Here is a 16,012-nt window from a genome sequence, read left to right on the forward strand (position 1 = left end):
AAAAAAAAAAAAAAAAAAAAAAAAAAGAAGACAGAAAAAACCCCTAACATGTAGAAACACAGGAAGCCTTCGTCAAAGACACTGAGCTCATTACCGAGGGAACCCGCAAGATGGCAGGGCTGTTTAAAGGAAGATATGAGAACCCGATGGAAGTGTCTTGATAAACCAGAGTAAGATTGCAGAATTAGATGTGGAATTGGTTAACATCATAGAGGGGGGTAGCACCGTAGCCTGTGGGTGCACTTTTCTACGGGACAAAAATCCCTTCAGTCGTCTCCCCCAGGTTCACCTCCCACTTCTCAGAACCTCAGCCGTGGCCAGTGGTGACTAGCAAATTGGGCTAAATCACCCTTTCCTCTATGATCCCGAAGTGGGATGGTTGGAAAGGGCTGTAGCCAAGCTTTTGTCAGGGCACGTGGGACTGTTTTCCCTTACGGCAGGTCCCCGTCCCCCATCCTCCCTGCCGAGGGAGGCAGTGGGACGGAGGCTGCGGAGTGAGCTCTCCGAGGAGAAGCTGAGGCTGAATCACTTAGTGGTTCCTGGTACTTGGTATGACGCTGTGGTGGCCTCAAATTCTGGAGCTGTGTCCCCTGTGGCAAGACACGTATTTAACTTACAGGAGCTCTCGTTTCTCATCTGTAGGATGGGTAGCCTCATGCCCCCTCCCTGTCGGAGCACTGCCAAGGGCGATGCTGGTGCTCTGGGCAGCCAGAGCCAGAGAGACAGGTCCTGACGGGGGAGCCCAGAGCCAGGCCCTCCACCCAGGGTGCCTTAGGGAGCCAGTTGCCAGGGCGACGAGGGAAACAGTTTATCCCGCTTTGATGTGGCTGGGTGGGCAGAGGAAGTGGGCAGGTTATCAAGCGTTCGGGCCGCCCCCTTCTTCCTGGCTCTACCCCAGTAGGCTGGCCCACCGCCTCTGGTCCCCGGCGCGGGTGGCAGGAAACCTCAGGTCAGCGCTGCCGGCTCCCGCCCACCACAGCCCTCTCAGCTTCAGCCCGCATGTTTGTTGGGTATTTACTCCAACCCCCGCGGGGCTGCGTAGACCACAAAACCTGCCGGCAAAGAGTGGATCTGTGATCGTGAGCGGCGACAGGGGGCATCACCCGTGAGTCTCAGGACGGTTTCCAAAGCACACACCGATGGCTTCTCCCCCAGACCACAGCCCTGTGAGCAGAGGGGAAAAAGCCATAGTCTTCCTATTTCATGCAGGAGAAAACAAGACTCAGAGAAGATTCGCGTGTCTTGCCCATGCTCTGAAGTCGGGTGTGAGAGAAGGAACACGGGCCTTGGTAGGACCTATGCTTTGTCACTTTCTGGCCGACTCCCTTGGACAAGTTACAGGAGCTCTCTGTCCAAAGCAGGACTGTCGTTGTTGGGGATGAGGCTGGTGCTGGCCCGGGCATTGACCACGGGGAAGGGCTGGTCTTCCCCATCCTAGAACACCCTGTGGGGTTGTAGCTTATCCTCGTCTTCCAGAGGTTGAACCCGAAGACTAGACAGGTGAGCGGTTCGCCCATGCTCACAGAGCTGACAGGCTCTCCACCCCTGGAGCCTATGTCTGTTGGATCCCCAAAAGCCATATCCTTTGACTCCAGAAACCTACTCTTGCATTTGCATAAAGCTCTTTCTGCCCAGAGACATAAGCCAGGAGTTGTGTATGACGGGAAAACCCGGGACTGTCCCAGCTGCCATTTCGCAAGCTCGTTCCTTCCCCGGGCAGTCTCGGCCACTTTTCCTTTCACTTGGTGCCTTCAATCCTTCAACCCTCTGCTGAAGCAGGTGCAAACCTAGATTCAGTCACTTTGGCCCTTGAGCTGGTGGCAGGTGAATTCTGAATAATCTTCTGTGGCCAGAAGCTTCTCTCAGGACGTTACTGACCAGAGGCATTTGCATTTCATGCTTTTTTGGGGGGGGCACCTCTGATTATGGAATAGAGGATGTAGAACCCTTGAAGGAAAGTCAGATGTCTCTGACTAGCGGATGGGGGTCTTCCTCAAAGAATGCTCCCACACCAAATGCATAGGCCCACCTGTGCACCCCAAACCACGACCAATTCTCCCCCACTCCAGACACCAACTGAGTGTCCCAAGACCCAGTGCGGCTCTGGCATCAACTACCCACATTTAATGCAGACCCCATGGGTTAAGAGCTCAGTCCCCTAGACCACCCCCATTTCAGATGCCAGTTGCAAACCCCACTTTGCTAAGAACGCAAAGTGAGGGAAGGACGCAGCTGGCAGGAGAAAACATTATAACTGAAATCCACTCCCTCCCTTTCAAAGTCTTAATTACAATTGGCCAAAAGTGGTCTGTCAGAAAAACTAAACAAAACATTTAAAAATTTGAGTATTTGATGTTATAACATCAATGAAAGATTTTTATGATTGAAAAACTGTGGTTAGGAGGGACGCAACATCACTGCTCTGGTGTACTTGTCAAAGATTCTTGCCTCCCTCCAATCCTGGGATGACATGAAAAGCCCCAGATCAAGGGACGTTCTACCATAACCAATCAGGATTCTTGAGTCTAGGTCACGGATGACCAGGACAGACTGAGGAAGTGTTCTAGGTGGAGGAGGCTAAGGAGAAATAAGTCCATGCAGTGTGGGACTCTGGACGGATAGGATCCTGGAACTGAAAGAGAACAGTCAAGCCATATATGTATTTCTTGTATTACGGAGTCACAGAAGGAGATGTAGGGAAAAGAGTGGGGAGCCACTGTTTCAGAAATCACAGGGTAGGATGAATCAGAAATAAGCTGGCTGCCCATGACAGAAACCCCAGTATAACATTGGTGGAAACTCATAGGAGTTTATTTTTTTCTTATATTAAAAAAAAAAAAAATCCACTGGAAGGCAGTCCAGGGTTGGCACAGGAATCGCACAAACATTCTAGACCAGGCTTCTCCTTTCTTTCTGCTCCACCATGCTTAGCAGAAAACCTCACCCTCAATGCCCTTTCATGGTCTAATAATGACTGCAGGAGCTCCGGCCATCGTGACCCTATACCAGTTAACAGAAAGGAGGAAAGTGGGAGTTACAGAAAGGGGTCTTCCAGAACCCCCACCCAACCCCTGGAAGGCAGGTTGAGAAATGTGACCTATCGCTCAGTGCCCAGGGTCCCTTTGGTGAAGAAGGGGGTGGGTGCTGGGTGGATGCCCACAGGTCTTTGCTGTGTGTGGCCCCGAGGAAGAGTGGCCTAGCAGAGCATGGACTGGTCCTTCAGGGTGACCTCGTGCAGGGCAGTGAAGGAGCGGGGATGGCAGATCTCACTCCACTCCCCCAGGCCTGGTGGCTCTGCAGAGCTGGAGGCCATCCCATGGGCGGCAGGGTCAGGAGAAGACTGCGCAACTGAAGTTCGCAGGACAGCATTTCACTGACCGGCTTGCAGGGAGCCCTGAGGGGAGCTTGCCTCTGTCATGAATGCAAGTGGCCACCAGGTGGCGTCCCAGGTCCCCATAGCCATAGCCCGTTCCAGGGACTTTCCTATTACATGAACTTCTAAACATGTGACAATTACGTCAGAGAAACAACACGCAAAAGGCCCCCAAGTCAAAGCAATTAGGTCCTAAATGAGAACAGCACAAACTGGTCATTTTTATTTTTTGCAGTTGACCGGACAAAAATCATGGCCTTTCTGTTTGCAGCTGCCTCTGATCCCTGCTGGTTGGGGCTTTGCACTTTTCAGAGGGGCTCGCCTTCCTGCTCCCCGCTCACACCCATTCTAGGGCAGCCTTGCCCCCTGACAGGGACCCCTACCTGCCCTCCGAACCCCAGCCCCTGCTTCTGGGGCTCTTGCTGGTGGAGAGGACCAAAGGTGCTTGAATCTCCCCGTGGTGGGCACACAACCATGTCCTTCCTGTGGACAGTCTGTTCTGCAGCCACGGGCCTGGGTCAGGCTGCAGGAGCAAGGGTGAGACGTTGGCTAGTTTGGTGCTGGGGCAGAGGCAGGGCTCAGCCTGGGAGGGACAGCATCAGGGAGGCCGAGCTGCCCTGAGAGCCCCTGGGAAGCTGGGCAGAGGTGCGGAGGGCCAGAGGAGACTGAGCTGGGGGCCCCCACACCCTCGGGGGAGCCCCTGCACCTCGAGAGGGCCAGGGAACCCCTGGGCCGCTGCAGACCACCCACCTTGAAGCCTTGGGTGACGCACCCATCGTCCGTGAGGAGCCAAGCTGCGTGGGACCTGAGCATCATTCCAGGGGCACGGGGGGAGCTTTGCAGGCCGGTGTGGGGCCACCGCAAGGCCATGACTGCTGGAGAAGCAGGTCAACCGACCAACTCTCCTTTGTTCTGGCTACAGGAATCACCTACCAGCGGCTGGTGAGGGCCGAGCAGGGCCTGCCCATTAGAAGTCACCGCAGCTCTACTGTGTGAGTGTTCTGGGGCAGGGTTCCCCCATCCCCACCCCCACACCATCCTCCCTCCCGGCCCCATGCATCTGGCTTTCCCTCCATCCCTGCACCACCTCCCCCTCCGACCCCCCAGCCCCTGGGAAACAGTCTTTGAGAGGACCAGGAACACCTGGGAATCATGGGTGATTCTTTGTACATAAGGTCGTTTCTCTGGGCTGAGGCGTTCTCCTCCCAGTTCTAAATGGCTCCAAGGCTTGAAAAAATGAAACAAACATTAAAAGCCACCTGCACCGATCATGCCAGGTCCTGGGCACACATGGCTTTGCTTTGCCCCCACTTTTCAGATGGGGAAACTGGAGGTCAGAGAGGCCGAGTGTGACTTCCTGAAGGTCACACAGCTCGTAAGTGTCTGAGCTGGGATTGAAGCCTCAGTCTTACTCAAAGGCGCATGTGCTTTCTATAGCATCTTTCTCCCTATTACTAAAACAGCATTTTCCAAACCTTTTTTGATGAGGACCTACAGTTAAAAAAAAAAAAAGCATTTTGTTTTATTTTTATTTTTTAAAGTAATCTCTTCGTGCAAGTTCTATGGGGCTCGAACTCATGACCCCGAGACCAAGAGTGGCATGCTCCACCAACGGAGCCAGGCAGGCGCCCCTAAATGATGCATTTTATATGAAAGCCTACTGTATACACACACACACATGCATGCGCACACAGAACTGAAATGAGCTTTAGGTAAGAACACGCATGCAGAGAAAGCGTGCAAGGGGAGGGCATATGCCCGGCGGGTGGCGTCCTGCCCTCACATCTGCGTGGAAGGAGTGAGTGAGCACTCAGTTGAAGGAGAGTGGCTCAGGCAGAGACAGCTTGTGCAAGCCTGTCCCCTTTTCCTGACGAATGGAGGGATCAGCACTAGTTCCGGCCCCCCCCCCCCCGGAAGGATGGGGACTGACAGAGCCCAGTCCTGTCGGTGGGAAGCGGGGGGCTCCGACCCGGGGCAGCCATCCGCAGGGATGGGCGGGAAGGCCACCTTCACGCTCCTTCTCTGCACGGAGCCTGTGAGAGAGAGGGGGGAACAGTTCCAGCAGCTCCCACCGCAGTCTCTACAGCAGGGCTTTTGCGCTGTCTCGAGTGCTTCACGAAAACACAGCGATGGAGGGCGGATGACGGAGGGCGAAGTGAGAACAGACGTGTGTGCTTAACTGCTAGCTGGGCCATCCACACCTTGGGGGGTTCCCGATTCTGTTCACATTTGGTCTGTCTGAAGTTTTCCATGATGAACAGAATGTCAAGGCTGGCCCAGAGAGGGAGCGCAGGGTCTGGGGAGAAGGCGGGCTGGGCACAAACTCCACTCCCAGCCTCGTGCAGGCAAGCTGGGGCCAGCTAAAAAAGGGGGGGTCACCTGTGAGCTGCAGACTCAAAGGCAGCCTTGACCCCTAGCCTGAACTTACAGGGCAGCTTGCACACCCGCGTGTGGCTGCCCCGTTCCCTCCCCCCTGCAAAATGAGCCCTGGGCCCCAAGTCCCCTCCCCTAAGACGGCCCAAGTCCCCTTGAGGCCTCCTTCGTCCGTCCCAATGTCCTGTAAGAAAGATGCTGATATAAAAATTAAGGTGAAATTTCTTTTGGAAAAATGAAGTCTCACGCTCAGAAGGTCCCTGGAAAACACTCAAGTAGACTGCAAGCTGTGCTCTTCGAACTGGGAGCCCTGAGCCAGCCCGCTGCCTCTCCCCTGGGCTTGGCCTCTACCTGTGGAGGCCCCCCGTGGGCTGAGCAGCTCCTCTGGGTGCCCCATGTGAGTGAGGGGTGCGGCAGTGCTGTCCCCGCCCCCACCCCAGAGCCCATCCTCTGTGCCCCCAGCACCGTGCTGTTGCTGAACCCGGTGGAGGTACAGGCGGAGTTCCTCGCTGTGGCAAACAAGTTGAGCACGCCCGGGCACTCGCCCCATAGCGCCTACACCACCCTGCTCCTGCACGCCTTCCAGGCCACCTTTGGGGCCCACTGTGACCTCCCGGGGCTGCACGGCCAGCTGCAGGTACGTGCTAGCGGCCCCAGGGCCTTAGCATCACCCTGACCGACGTGGCTGGGCAATGGCTGGCAGACTGGCCATGCTGAGAGATTTCTGTGATGCTGGGTCCCCACAGAGGTGCCAACAGAGGTGGCTGGCAGCCCAGGCAGGGGACTGGGCACGAGCTTCTGAGGATGGGGTGGGCTGGGAATAGGCTGTAGAGGGAAGCTGGGAGACCTGACTTCTAGGCCTAGCGCTGTGATGGGTTAGCCATGCTGCCCTCATGTGTCCTCCCCTCTCTGGGCCTTTCTCTCATGACCACTTCCTGAGAAGGGGACCCCGGGGAGGTGGGTGCCAAGGCTGGGGAGGAGAGGGACCACAGTCACCATCAGAGAGAACCTAGGGGCTTGAGGAGTCGGGCAGCTGAGCCCTGGTTTGGGAGCAGGCCTGTCTTGTCCTGTGGTTTCAGTCCAAGAGCCTGGCCGAGCTTGAAGACATCTTCACGGAGACCGCGGAGGCCCAGGAGCTAGCTTCTGGCATCGGGGACGCAGTCGAGGCCAGGCAGTGGCTCCGGGCCAGGCTGCAGGCAGTGGGAGAGAAAGCTGGCTTCCCCAGCGTCTTAGGTGAGGCTCTTGGGAGAGCGCAGCGTGTTTTTTCCCGGGGGGGGGGGGGGGTGAGCAGCCCCAGGGACCAGTGGCTCTGCCCCACACAGCCTGGGGGGGTGGACCCAGCCGTCATGCGGGCACCCCACCATCCCAAGGTGGGAAAGAGTGCTGGCTGGCCTCTGCCCGGCGCTAATCTCTTCTCTTCCACGAGCTCCTTGCAGCCCTCACCTCCCATCCCCTCCTCTTGCAGATACTGCCAAACCTGGTCAGCTCCGGACCATCCCCATCCCTGTCGCCAGGTGTCACACGTACAGCTGGAACCAGGATAGCTTTGGTGAGTGGCCCGGCTGGTGCCCTCGAGGTGCCCACCCCCCAACACCCCCCTTCCCAGTTGCTTCCCGTCCTGCCACCTGCCACGGGCCCAGTCGCCCAGGCAGGCTCTAAGCAGAACAAGGGCTGCGGCTCTCAGCTCACCCTCCTCCCACCCTCTCCTCCTCCTCCTTCTCCTCCTGCCCCTCCCCCTCCTCCTCCAGCCGGTCTGTCTGAGCCTGTGGTCCCTCCCGAGGGCACTCAAGAGGGGTTTCAAGGACCCAGACACCCAGACGGTGCCTCCCCTGGCTTCCCCGCAGACATCCTGCAGGAAATCCTGCTCAAGGAACAGGAACTGCTACAGCCAGGGATCCTGGGGGACGATGAGCAGGAGGAGGAGGAAGAGGAGGAGGAGGACTTGGAAACGGACGGGCATGGTGCTCAGAGGGATTCCCTGCTCTCCACCAGCTCCTCCGTCTTCCACGACTCCACCCTGTCCCTTGCCTCGTCCCAGGCCTCGGGGCCCACCCTGTCCCGCCAGCTGCTGACCTCCTTCGTCTCCGGCCTCTCGGACGCCGTGGACAGCGGTTACGTGGAGGACAGCGAGGAGAGCTGCTCCGAGCTGCCCAAGAGGCCGGGCAGCCAGGAGCGCCGCGGCCACCGCAGGCCCGGGCACAAGTTCAACCGGATCTATAAACTCTTCAAGAGCACCGGCCAGCTGGTGCTGCGGAGGGACTCCCGGGGCCTGGAGGGGGGCTCGGACTCGGGCCTGCCACTGCGGCGGGCAGGGAGCCTCTGCAGCCCCCTGGACGGCCCGGCACCGCCTCTCGCGCGGGCCCAGCGCTCCCGCTCGCTGCCGCAGCCCAAGCTCAGTGCGCAGCTGCCCAGCTGGCTCCTGGCCCCCGCCTCGCGCCACCAGCGCCGCCGCCCCTTCCTGAGCGGGGACGAGGACCCCAAGGCGTCCACGCTCCGCGTCGTGGTCTTCGGCTCGGATCGGATTTCGGGGAAGGTGGCTCGGGCCTACAGCAACCTGCGGTAGGAGCCAGACCTGGGGTTGCGGGATGGAGACGGGGCTCGCCCTGCCCTGGGTGGGGGGGCGGGGGGCGGGCTGAGGTCCGAGCGGGACGGCTCTCTCCTGGCCTCCTCCTCACCAGGCAGCTGGAGAACAACCGCCCGCTCCTCACACGGTTCTTCAAGCTCCAGTTCTTCTACGTGCCCGTGAAGCGAGGCCATGGGGCCAGCGCCTGCCCTGCCCCTTCCAGCCAGACGCCCCCACTCCCCACAGACTCCCCGAAGCACCCCAGCCCTGCGGTAGGTCCCGACCGCAGCGGAGAGGGGGGCGTCCTCACCTGGTTGAAGCCCTTCCTGGACTTGGGGTTCTGTCCCACGTGCCGTGGGAGCGCAGAGCAGGCCCCCGCGGGCCACCGGAAGGGATGAGAAGTCGCCACCCGGAGCAGTCACCGCCGCTAGGGGGCGCCTCCTCCTGCAGGAGCCTCGCTGGGAGGCGGGGGCATCCCTGCCCTGCACGTGGTGGTGGCACTTTGCTGCGTGACACTGGCTAAAACTTCTCAGACTCCTCTCAGGGCGGGGAGGGGCTCTGACGGGGGCTGCAGATGCCGTCGGGGACGGCTGGCTGGAATGACTCCCGCCCCCTTGTCCCAGGAGCTGGAGAGCACCAATGACATCTCCCACTACCTCGGCATGCTCGACCCCTGGTATGAGCGCAACGTGCTGGGCCTCATGCACCTGCCCCCCGAAGTCCTGTGCCAGGTAAGCAGCCCCCGTGGGGGCGAGGGGGCACCTGCTGCAGTCACACGGGCCGCTCGGAGGCCCTGGTTTTGGGGGGACCCGCCCTGAGGCCTCCAGGGCAGCCCAGGGTGAGAAGCGCGACTGAGCCCAAACTGAGGGCAGTTGAGGGCAGAGACAGGGTGGGTCCCAGAAGGGTCCTGGGGTCATTAAGCTTCAGCCTCCTGCCTCATCTCCCGGCTTTGTCCAGCTCCCTGGGGAGCTCTGGTGTCAGGTGAGGGGGCTCCGGAGGCTGGGCTGTGGCCTTTCCCCCGGCCATTCTGTGTCCCTTTGATCACACCCTGGCTTCCCTGGCTCTGTCTGCCTCCATCCCTGTATGGATGCGTGTGTCCATCTCTCTTCCCCTCGCGTCCCCTTGCTCCCTGGCTCCCCTGACCAGGCCCCGCCACGCCCCCCCTCCCCCTAGCAGCAGTCTCTTAAAGCGGAATCCCAGCCCCTGGAGGGCTCCTCGGCCCAGCTGCCCATCCTGGCGGACATGCTGCTCTATTACTGTCGCTTCGCCGCCCGGCCGGTACTGCTACAGGTCTACCAGACAGAGGTGAGAACACCCCTGCTGCGGGCAACCTCCCCACCCTGACCCCTGCAGCCAACCGCCTCATGCTGCAGCAGCCCCTGGGTGTGGGGGCAGCTGGGAGGGCCCCACTGATGCCCGTCCATGCCCTCTGCAGCTGACCTTCATCACGGGGGAGAAGATGACCGAGATCTTCATCCACTCCCTGGAGCTGGGTCACTCTGCCGCCATGCGTGCCATCAAGGCTTCGGGTGGGTGATCCTGAGCCCCGGGGGACATGGGCCTCGGAAGGTAGGGGCCTTGCGGTCTGGGAGGGCTACTGGAAACAAGAGGAAGTGAAGGTCTGTCCATGTGCCACAGGTCCTGGCAGCAAGCGTCTGGGCATTGATGGGGACCGCGAGGCCGTCCCTCTAACACTACAGATTATTTATAGCAAGGTGAGGCCACTGCTGGGGCCGGGTTCCTGGGGGTCCTGCTCCTGACCCTTCCTCACCCAGAGTCAGCCCCCCTACATCCTCAGGCCCTCGTTTTTCAGCTGGGAGGCCACAGCCATCTCCCGTGGACAGAAGGGGGAGGGAGTGGACATCCTTCTCTCCTTCGGTCTCCAAAGCCACCCCCCCACACAACGAATGTGCTCTCCCCCAAACCACATGTACTCAGCAGATCCCATGAAGTGTTAGGGCCTGGCTGCGCGGCTGAGGATGGGAGGGCAAGGGTGCGGGGTCCAGACGCACAGCGAGGGAGAGCCCAGCGACCACAGGCTGGCATGCCTGGCTGGGTGCATGGGAGCTGTCTGAAGGGAGCGAGAGGATTTGGGGGCAAGGGTGGGTCTGGGTGCTGTGAGCTCTTGTGCCTCTGATCCGTGGACGAGGCCAGCCACCTAACACTCCTCGCTGGAGCCATCGAGGTCCATATGGGGGCCAGGGATCAGGAGTCAGGGGTCTCTTGGTGCCGAAGCGAGCAGGTGAGAGCTCCCCCAGGGGAGCACAGACTCCCTGTGGTTGAGGGTCTGGGGGGCCTCTGGCTGAGAGGGCCTGGCTTGGCTGCGTTTCCAGGGGGCCATCAGTGGCCGAAGCCGCTGGAGTAACATGGAGAAGGTGTGTACCTCGGTTAATCTCAGCAAGGCCTGCAGGAAGCAGGAGGAGCTAGGTGAGTGGCGGCAGGGTGCGCATGGCAGGGTGCTGTCTACAGTGGGGAGGGGCCCTGAGCCTGGCCTGAGCTGCCCCTGCCCCTCAGACTCCAGCATGGAGGCCCTGACGCTAAACCTGACGGAGGTGGTGAAAAGGCAGAACCCCAAGTCCAAGAAGGGCTTCAACCAGGTGAGGACGCCCCTGCTTTCCGCTGCGGTCCCTTCGGGAGACCCTGGCGCAGGAGGATGCGGGGTGCTTCCATGGTCAAGAGTCCTGTGCACGGATGTGTCTCACCGTGGGGCCCTGGGCCTTCTCCTGGGGCAGTTGGGGAGGGACAGGGCCGGAGAGGAGGCAGGGCCACAGGGAGGCTGGGGACCTTGGCCCAGGTTAGCTGTCAGCCCCGCAAAGCTGCTGTGGGGATGACCATGGCCAGCGGTTCGGGAGCAGTGATTGGGGGCTTACGGGGGCTTTGCTTCCAGATTAGCACGTCACAGATCAAAGTGGACAAGGTGCAGATCATCGGCTCCAACTGCTGCCCCTTCGCTGTGTGCCTGGACCAGGATGAGAGGAAGATCCTGCAGAGTGTGGTCCGGTAGGAAGGGGGGAGCCCAGGGAAGGTGTGTAGGACCCTGGAAGGAGCTGCAGGGGTGAGGTGGGTGGGGAGCTTGCCCTTACTCCCACCTGTCCTGCAGGTGTGAGGTCTCCCCGTGCTACAAGCCGGAGAAGAGCAACCTCCACACCCAACCCCAGCGGTCCCCTGACCTGCCGTCCCAGGCCGCACCGGACCTCTGCTCCCTCCTCTGCCTGCCCATCATGACCTTCAGCGGAGCTCTGCCCTAGTGGGGCCCTCACAACCCAGGACAGGAAGCCCGGAGCAGGCAGCATCCACCGAGGCCCTTCCCACAGTGGCCGGTCTCGCTCCCTATGGAGAACTGGATGGCCCCCTGTGGGATCAGGCCCTGCTGTGGGCCTTGTGGCGGACAGCGGGCAGGGGGTTGATGGTTTCTGGGCCCTCTGGGCTGTGGCCAGCTACACTCCCCCTCCGATTCCTCACGGTAGAGAGGAGGGGGATGGATGAGCTGACCCCAGAGGCCCTGGCCATTGGTGTGGTCTAGGACCCTTTCTAGAAATATCTGAGGTTCTGGTGCTCCGTGGTGTGGTTTAGGCCTCCTCTCCCAACCCTCGGCTGGACCCCCCTCCTTAGTTTGTCAAAGTGTTGGAAACACTTTGTATCTGGAGTTCAGTCCCCTCTACTCTGGGATTCAGGTGGTAGAAACAAGGTTAGGGGCTTCTTCTCAGACTTTCAGTAGCACCCCTCCCCCCATCTCTCTCTCTGCCTCACAAGTTCCCTGGGTCTTCTGGGAAAACAGCACTAATGCTTTACCTGTGTACGCTCAGCCCCGGGAGCCCCTTTCTGGCTCGGAGGGCCTTGGGTTCTACAGCAGTCCGGTTACCTGCTAGCTTCTCCGAGCCTCCATGTCCTCAGCACTAAGACCTTCAGGGGCCTAAAAAGAAATTGCCCGCCAAGTGCCTGGCCCAGTGGCCCGCTCATAGCCGGTGCTCAGTACGGATGAGCGGCCTCACCCTTAAGGGCCAAGTCTCCCCCACCCCCCACCTGGCACTGGGACACCGTCACAGGCTCTGGGATGCCCTTCGCTCCCCTTTGAGGCAGGACCGAGACTGCGGGGGTGAGGAGTGGTTAGGTTCACCCTCGGAAGGAGGAATGGCCTTGGCGAGGGTAAGAGGATGGTTGCACGGGAGCCCCCGCAGTCCTCGCTGACTTCTCTCCTGGGTTGGGCCCCATGACCCCCGCTCCCACGTCAGGCCTTAGCCTGGTGTGTATGGGGACTTCCAGTCCCAAAATCCACGGGCCCCATTCTGGCACCTGGGCGGGATCCCAGAGGGGTCGAGGGAGAGCCTGGCCTCCAGGTGCTTTGTGCCTGGCTGGGGGGAATGGGTCATGGGACATGAGAGCCAAAAACATAAAAGTTGTCGTGTCTGAGTGGTTTGGAAGCTGGAAGCATATGTGGGCTAGGGCGGTAGGGGGGTACGGGCAGGGCCGAGGACGGGATTTGGACGGGACAGGTGGCGAAAGTAGCCATGGGAGAGGACCACATCCCTCCCAGAGACCCTCCATCCCCTCCTTCTCCTGCTTCACCTGGCTCCAAAGGTCCGGGCTTACAGGAGCCCCCAAACCCCAACCCAGACTACTCACCACCAGAGAGCAGTGACTGGAGCTGGCTCTGCCCTGCGTCATCACCCCCCGCCCGGTCCTCACTACCTATACTTGCTCTGGGCTCCGAGAGTGGCCAGCCATAGACTTTGCAATGTATTCTGTTGTGTGAACAGGTTACTACAGGATAAAGTGATACCCATGAATAAATGAATAGAATTTAATATTATTTTCAAAAAAAAACTTGATTCTTCTCCTATTTCTTGACCCCCTCCCCCAGTTATTTTGCTGCATGAGGAGTAACTGCTAGTTGCTTCGTTAACATAAACCCGGTCACAAGCAGGAGCAGCAGCAATCAGATTCTTGGGGGATTGTTCTGTTTATCTTTTTGTAAATTTTCCTCTCTATGGGAAATGTATTTGTGCTGGGATTTTCTCTGACACTACTCCACTGAAGCCTCATCCCGTTGCCGAGAGGAAGGGAAGGGAGCTCATTGTCGGCCCTCTGGATGGGGGCTGTCCTTAGACTTGGCTCACAGGGAAGGAGAGAAGAGCCGTGAAGATGGGAAGGATGTTGGAACAGACCTGTGACTTGCGAGAAGCAGGTCAGCATCGGGAAGGCAGGAAAGCAGATCAGCATCCTAGCGTGCCTAGGAGTTCAGCTTTGAACTAGGCATGGAGGAAGAAGAAGCCATGAGATGCGCTCTCTGCACCAGCTAGCGATTGCCAACAATAAAGCACACCGGACACCCGGTGGGTGAAAACCGTGATCCCTTACTCTTGCTTGTGCGTCTGCAGGACCTCCAGGGATCACTCCGTCTAGGTGGGGCTCAGAGCAGCTTGGCTCCAAGTGCAGGTTGGTCTCAAAGGCACCTCGGGCCGCCACGGTAGCATGAGAGAGGCGTGGTAGGGCCTGGAACTGGTGGGGTGCCTCTTCCGTCAAAATTGCACCGACCCAAATCAAGGAAGCACAACGACCCACAGATTTAATAAACTCAGCAAATCTCACACAGGAGAAAAACAAAATCACACTTTCATTTCTATTGGTCTTCCCAAAATCCCATATCCACAGTCGGATCATGAGGGAAGTGTCAGACAAATCCAGACTGCAGGGCATTCTGTGAGATAATCTGACTAGTACTCCTCCAGGAAGTCAGTGGCATGAAAAGCAAGGAAGGGCTGAGAAACTCAAAAGCCAAGGAGGCAGGAAACCTGAAAACTAAATGCAACGTCGTACCCTGGACTGGATCCTAAAACCGAAAGAAGATATTAATGGAAAAGCTGGTGAAGTCCCTATAAAGTCTGGAGTTTAGTTTTTTAACACGTACACACACACATACACACACACACACCTCATTGTAAGACTCCTGGGAGAAAAAAAGATAATGAGAATATCTTAAAAACAGCCAAAGGAGGGGGGGAATATAACCTTCAAAATATAACCTTCAAAAGATCAATAATTAAACTGAGACCTCCCTTCTCAACAGAAACATTGGAAGTCAGAAAACAATGAAATGACATCTTTAAAGTGCTGGAAAAAATTCAGTCTAGAATTGTCCAGTGATTTTTTTTTTTAATACGCTGCTCACAAGAGACACTCTTTAACTAGAAGAACACAGAAAGTCTGAGAACAGAAGAAGGAAAAGGCAGTACCATGCAAACCTGACACAAACAGCTGGTGGTTTTATGCTAATATCAAATATTTTAAAGTAAGAATAAATAAAAGAGGCACATTTTATAAATATTAAAGAGCCAATCCAACAAAAACATATCACCATCATAAATCTATATGCATGCAATAACACGCCTTCAAACTATAAAGTAAAAACTGACAGAATTAAGGTCTCCACGACCTTAAGGAAGGGCTTTATTTTCCTCAGTAGCTGACAGAATAAATAGGCAAAAAAGTAACAGAGATATAGAGGATCTGGACAATACAATTAACACATTTGATCTCATGCAAACAGAACGCTGCTCAGCCACAAAATTCACATTATCTCAAGTACAACTAGAATTATCAAATTTCAAATGACTGTCATCAAAGGGAGTATATTCATCTCAAAAAGACTGAGGAAGAAAGGTATAAATCCTAAAGGACGGAGGAGGAAGGACAGAAGGGTAAGAGTGGAAATCTATGAATTAGACAACCAGTGTCCTAGGAGATAAGTACAAATTATCAATATCAATATCATGCATGGGAAAAAGGACATCTCTACAGATCCTATGTACACAAAATACAACAAAAGGATATTATAAATTCGCCAAAGAATCTGGCAATTTGGGTAAGATGGAGAAGTTTTGCGGAAATAGAATTTGTGAAAGAAAAGGATTTCCTGGATAAGCAAATATATATTCAAGAAATGGAGACTATTTTCTTAACTACACTGGCAGCTAGTGGTTCTTTTTGCTGCCCCCCATACTTCCATGAATTTCAGGGTATCATGGAGTTGGAACCATAGTGACTACCCCTTTCAGATTGGCTCACCCACTGAGCAGTGTGTATTTAATGTTCCTCCTTGTCTTTGCACGGCCTCACAGCTCCTTTCTTTTTGTTGCTGAATAATATCCCGTTTTACTGATGTGCCCGGTTTGCTTCTTCACTCGCAGACTGAGGACATCTTGGTCAATACCAGTTTTTGGCAATTATGAATAAAGCTGATATAAACATTCATGGCTGGTTTTTGTGCCGACATATATTTTCAGCTTGTCTGAGTAAATACCAAGGAGCACCATTGTTCCAGCATATGTATATTTAGTTAAGAGAGAAAAAAAAAAAAAAAGCCAAGCTCTTCTGAAGTGACTGTGCAACTTTTTCATTCTTATCAAATGAATGAGAGTCCCTGTGGCTCCAATATCCTCATCAGCATTTGGTGGCATCATGGTTTTTTGGATTTTATCTATTCTAATGGGTATGTAGTGATGATATCTCATTGCTGTTTTGATTTGCAAGTGCCTAGTAACTGCAAGGTTTGAGTACCTTTTCATGTGTTTTTCATGTGAATATCTTCTTTGGTGAGATATCTCTTCAGATCTTTTGCCCATTTTTAAATCGGATTGTTTGTTTTCTTACTATTGAATTCTCAGAGCTCTTTGTATATTCTGGTTACCAGTCTTTTATCAGAT

The 16,012-nt window shown here is 56.4% G+C and overlaps 1 protein-coding gene across 3 annotated transcripts in view; it reads left to right on the forward strand.

Annotated features, from left to right (window-relative positions):
* Window positions 1-15,560, forward strand: part of PIK3R5 (phosphoinositide-3-kinase regulatory subunit 5) — a 70,604-nt gene extending 55,044 nt beyond the window's left edge. For 2 of the 3 annotated variants that reach the window (XM_059380622.1, XM_059380620.1), the window contains 14 exons: window positions 4,296-4,365; window positions 6,209-6,383; window positions 6,826-6,979; window positions 7,212-7,295; window positions 7,591-8,305; window positions 8,425-8,581; window positions 8,933-9,040; window positions 9,483-9,614; window positions 9,745-9,838; window positions 9,948-10,024; window positions 10,643-10,736; window positions 10,824-10,906; window positions 11,197-11,309; window positions 11,410-15,560. In XM_059380622.1, coding sequence (XP_059236605.1) covers window positions 4,296-4,365; window positions 6,209-6,383; window positions 6,826-6,979; window positions 7,212-7,295; window positions 7,591-8,305; window positions 8,425-8,581; window positions 8,933-9,040; window positions 9,483-9,614; window positions 9,745-9,838; window positions 9,948-10,024; window positions 10,643-10,736; window positions 10,824-10,906; window positions 11,197-11,309; window positions 11,410-11,557 — 2,204 coding nt within the window. In that variant the 3' untranslated portion in view covers window positions 11,558-15,560. The remainder of the gene's footprint in view (window positions 1-4,295; window positions 4,366-6,208; window positions 6,384-6,825; window positions 6,980-7,211; window positions 7,296-7,590; window positions 8,306-8,424; window positions 8,582-8,932; window positions 9,041-9,482; window positions 9,615-9,744; window positions 9,839-9,947; window positions 10,025-10,642; window positions 10,737-10,823; window positions 10,907-11,196; window positions 11,310-11,409) is intronic. The other variant, XM_059380621.1, reaches the window with a different exon arrangement.
* Window positions 15,561-16,012: the final 452 nt, after the last annotated feature.

The sequence above is a fragment of the Mustela nigripes genome, chromosome 16 (assembly GCF_022355385.1).
Source record: "Mustela nigripes isolate SB6536 chromosome 16, MUSNIG.SB6536, whole genome shotgun sequence".
Classification (NCBI taxonomy): Eukaryota; Metazoa; Chordata; class Mammalia; order Carnivora; family Mustelidae; genus Mustela; species Mustela nigripes.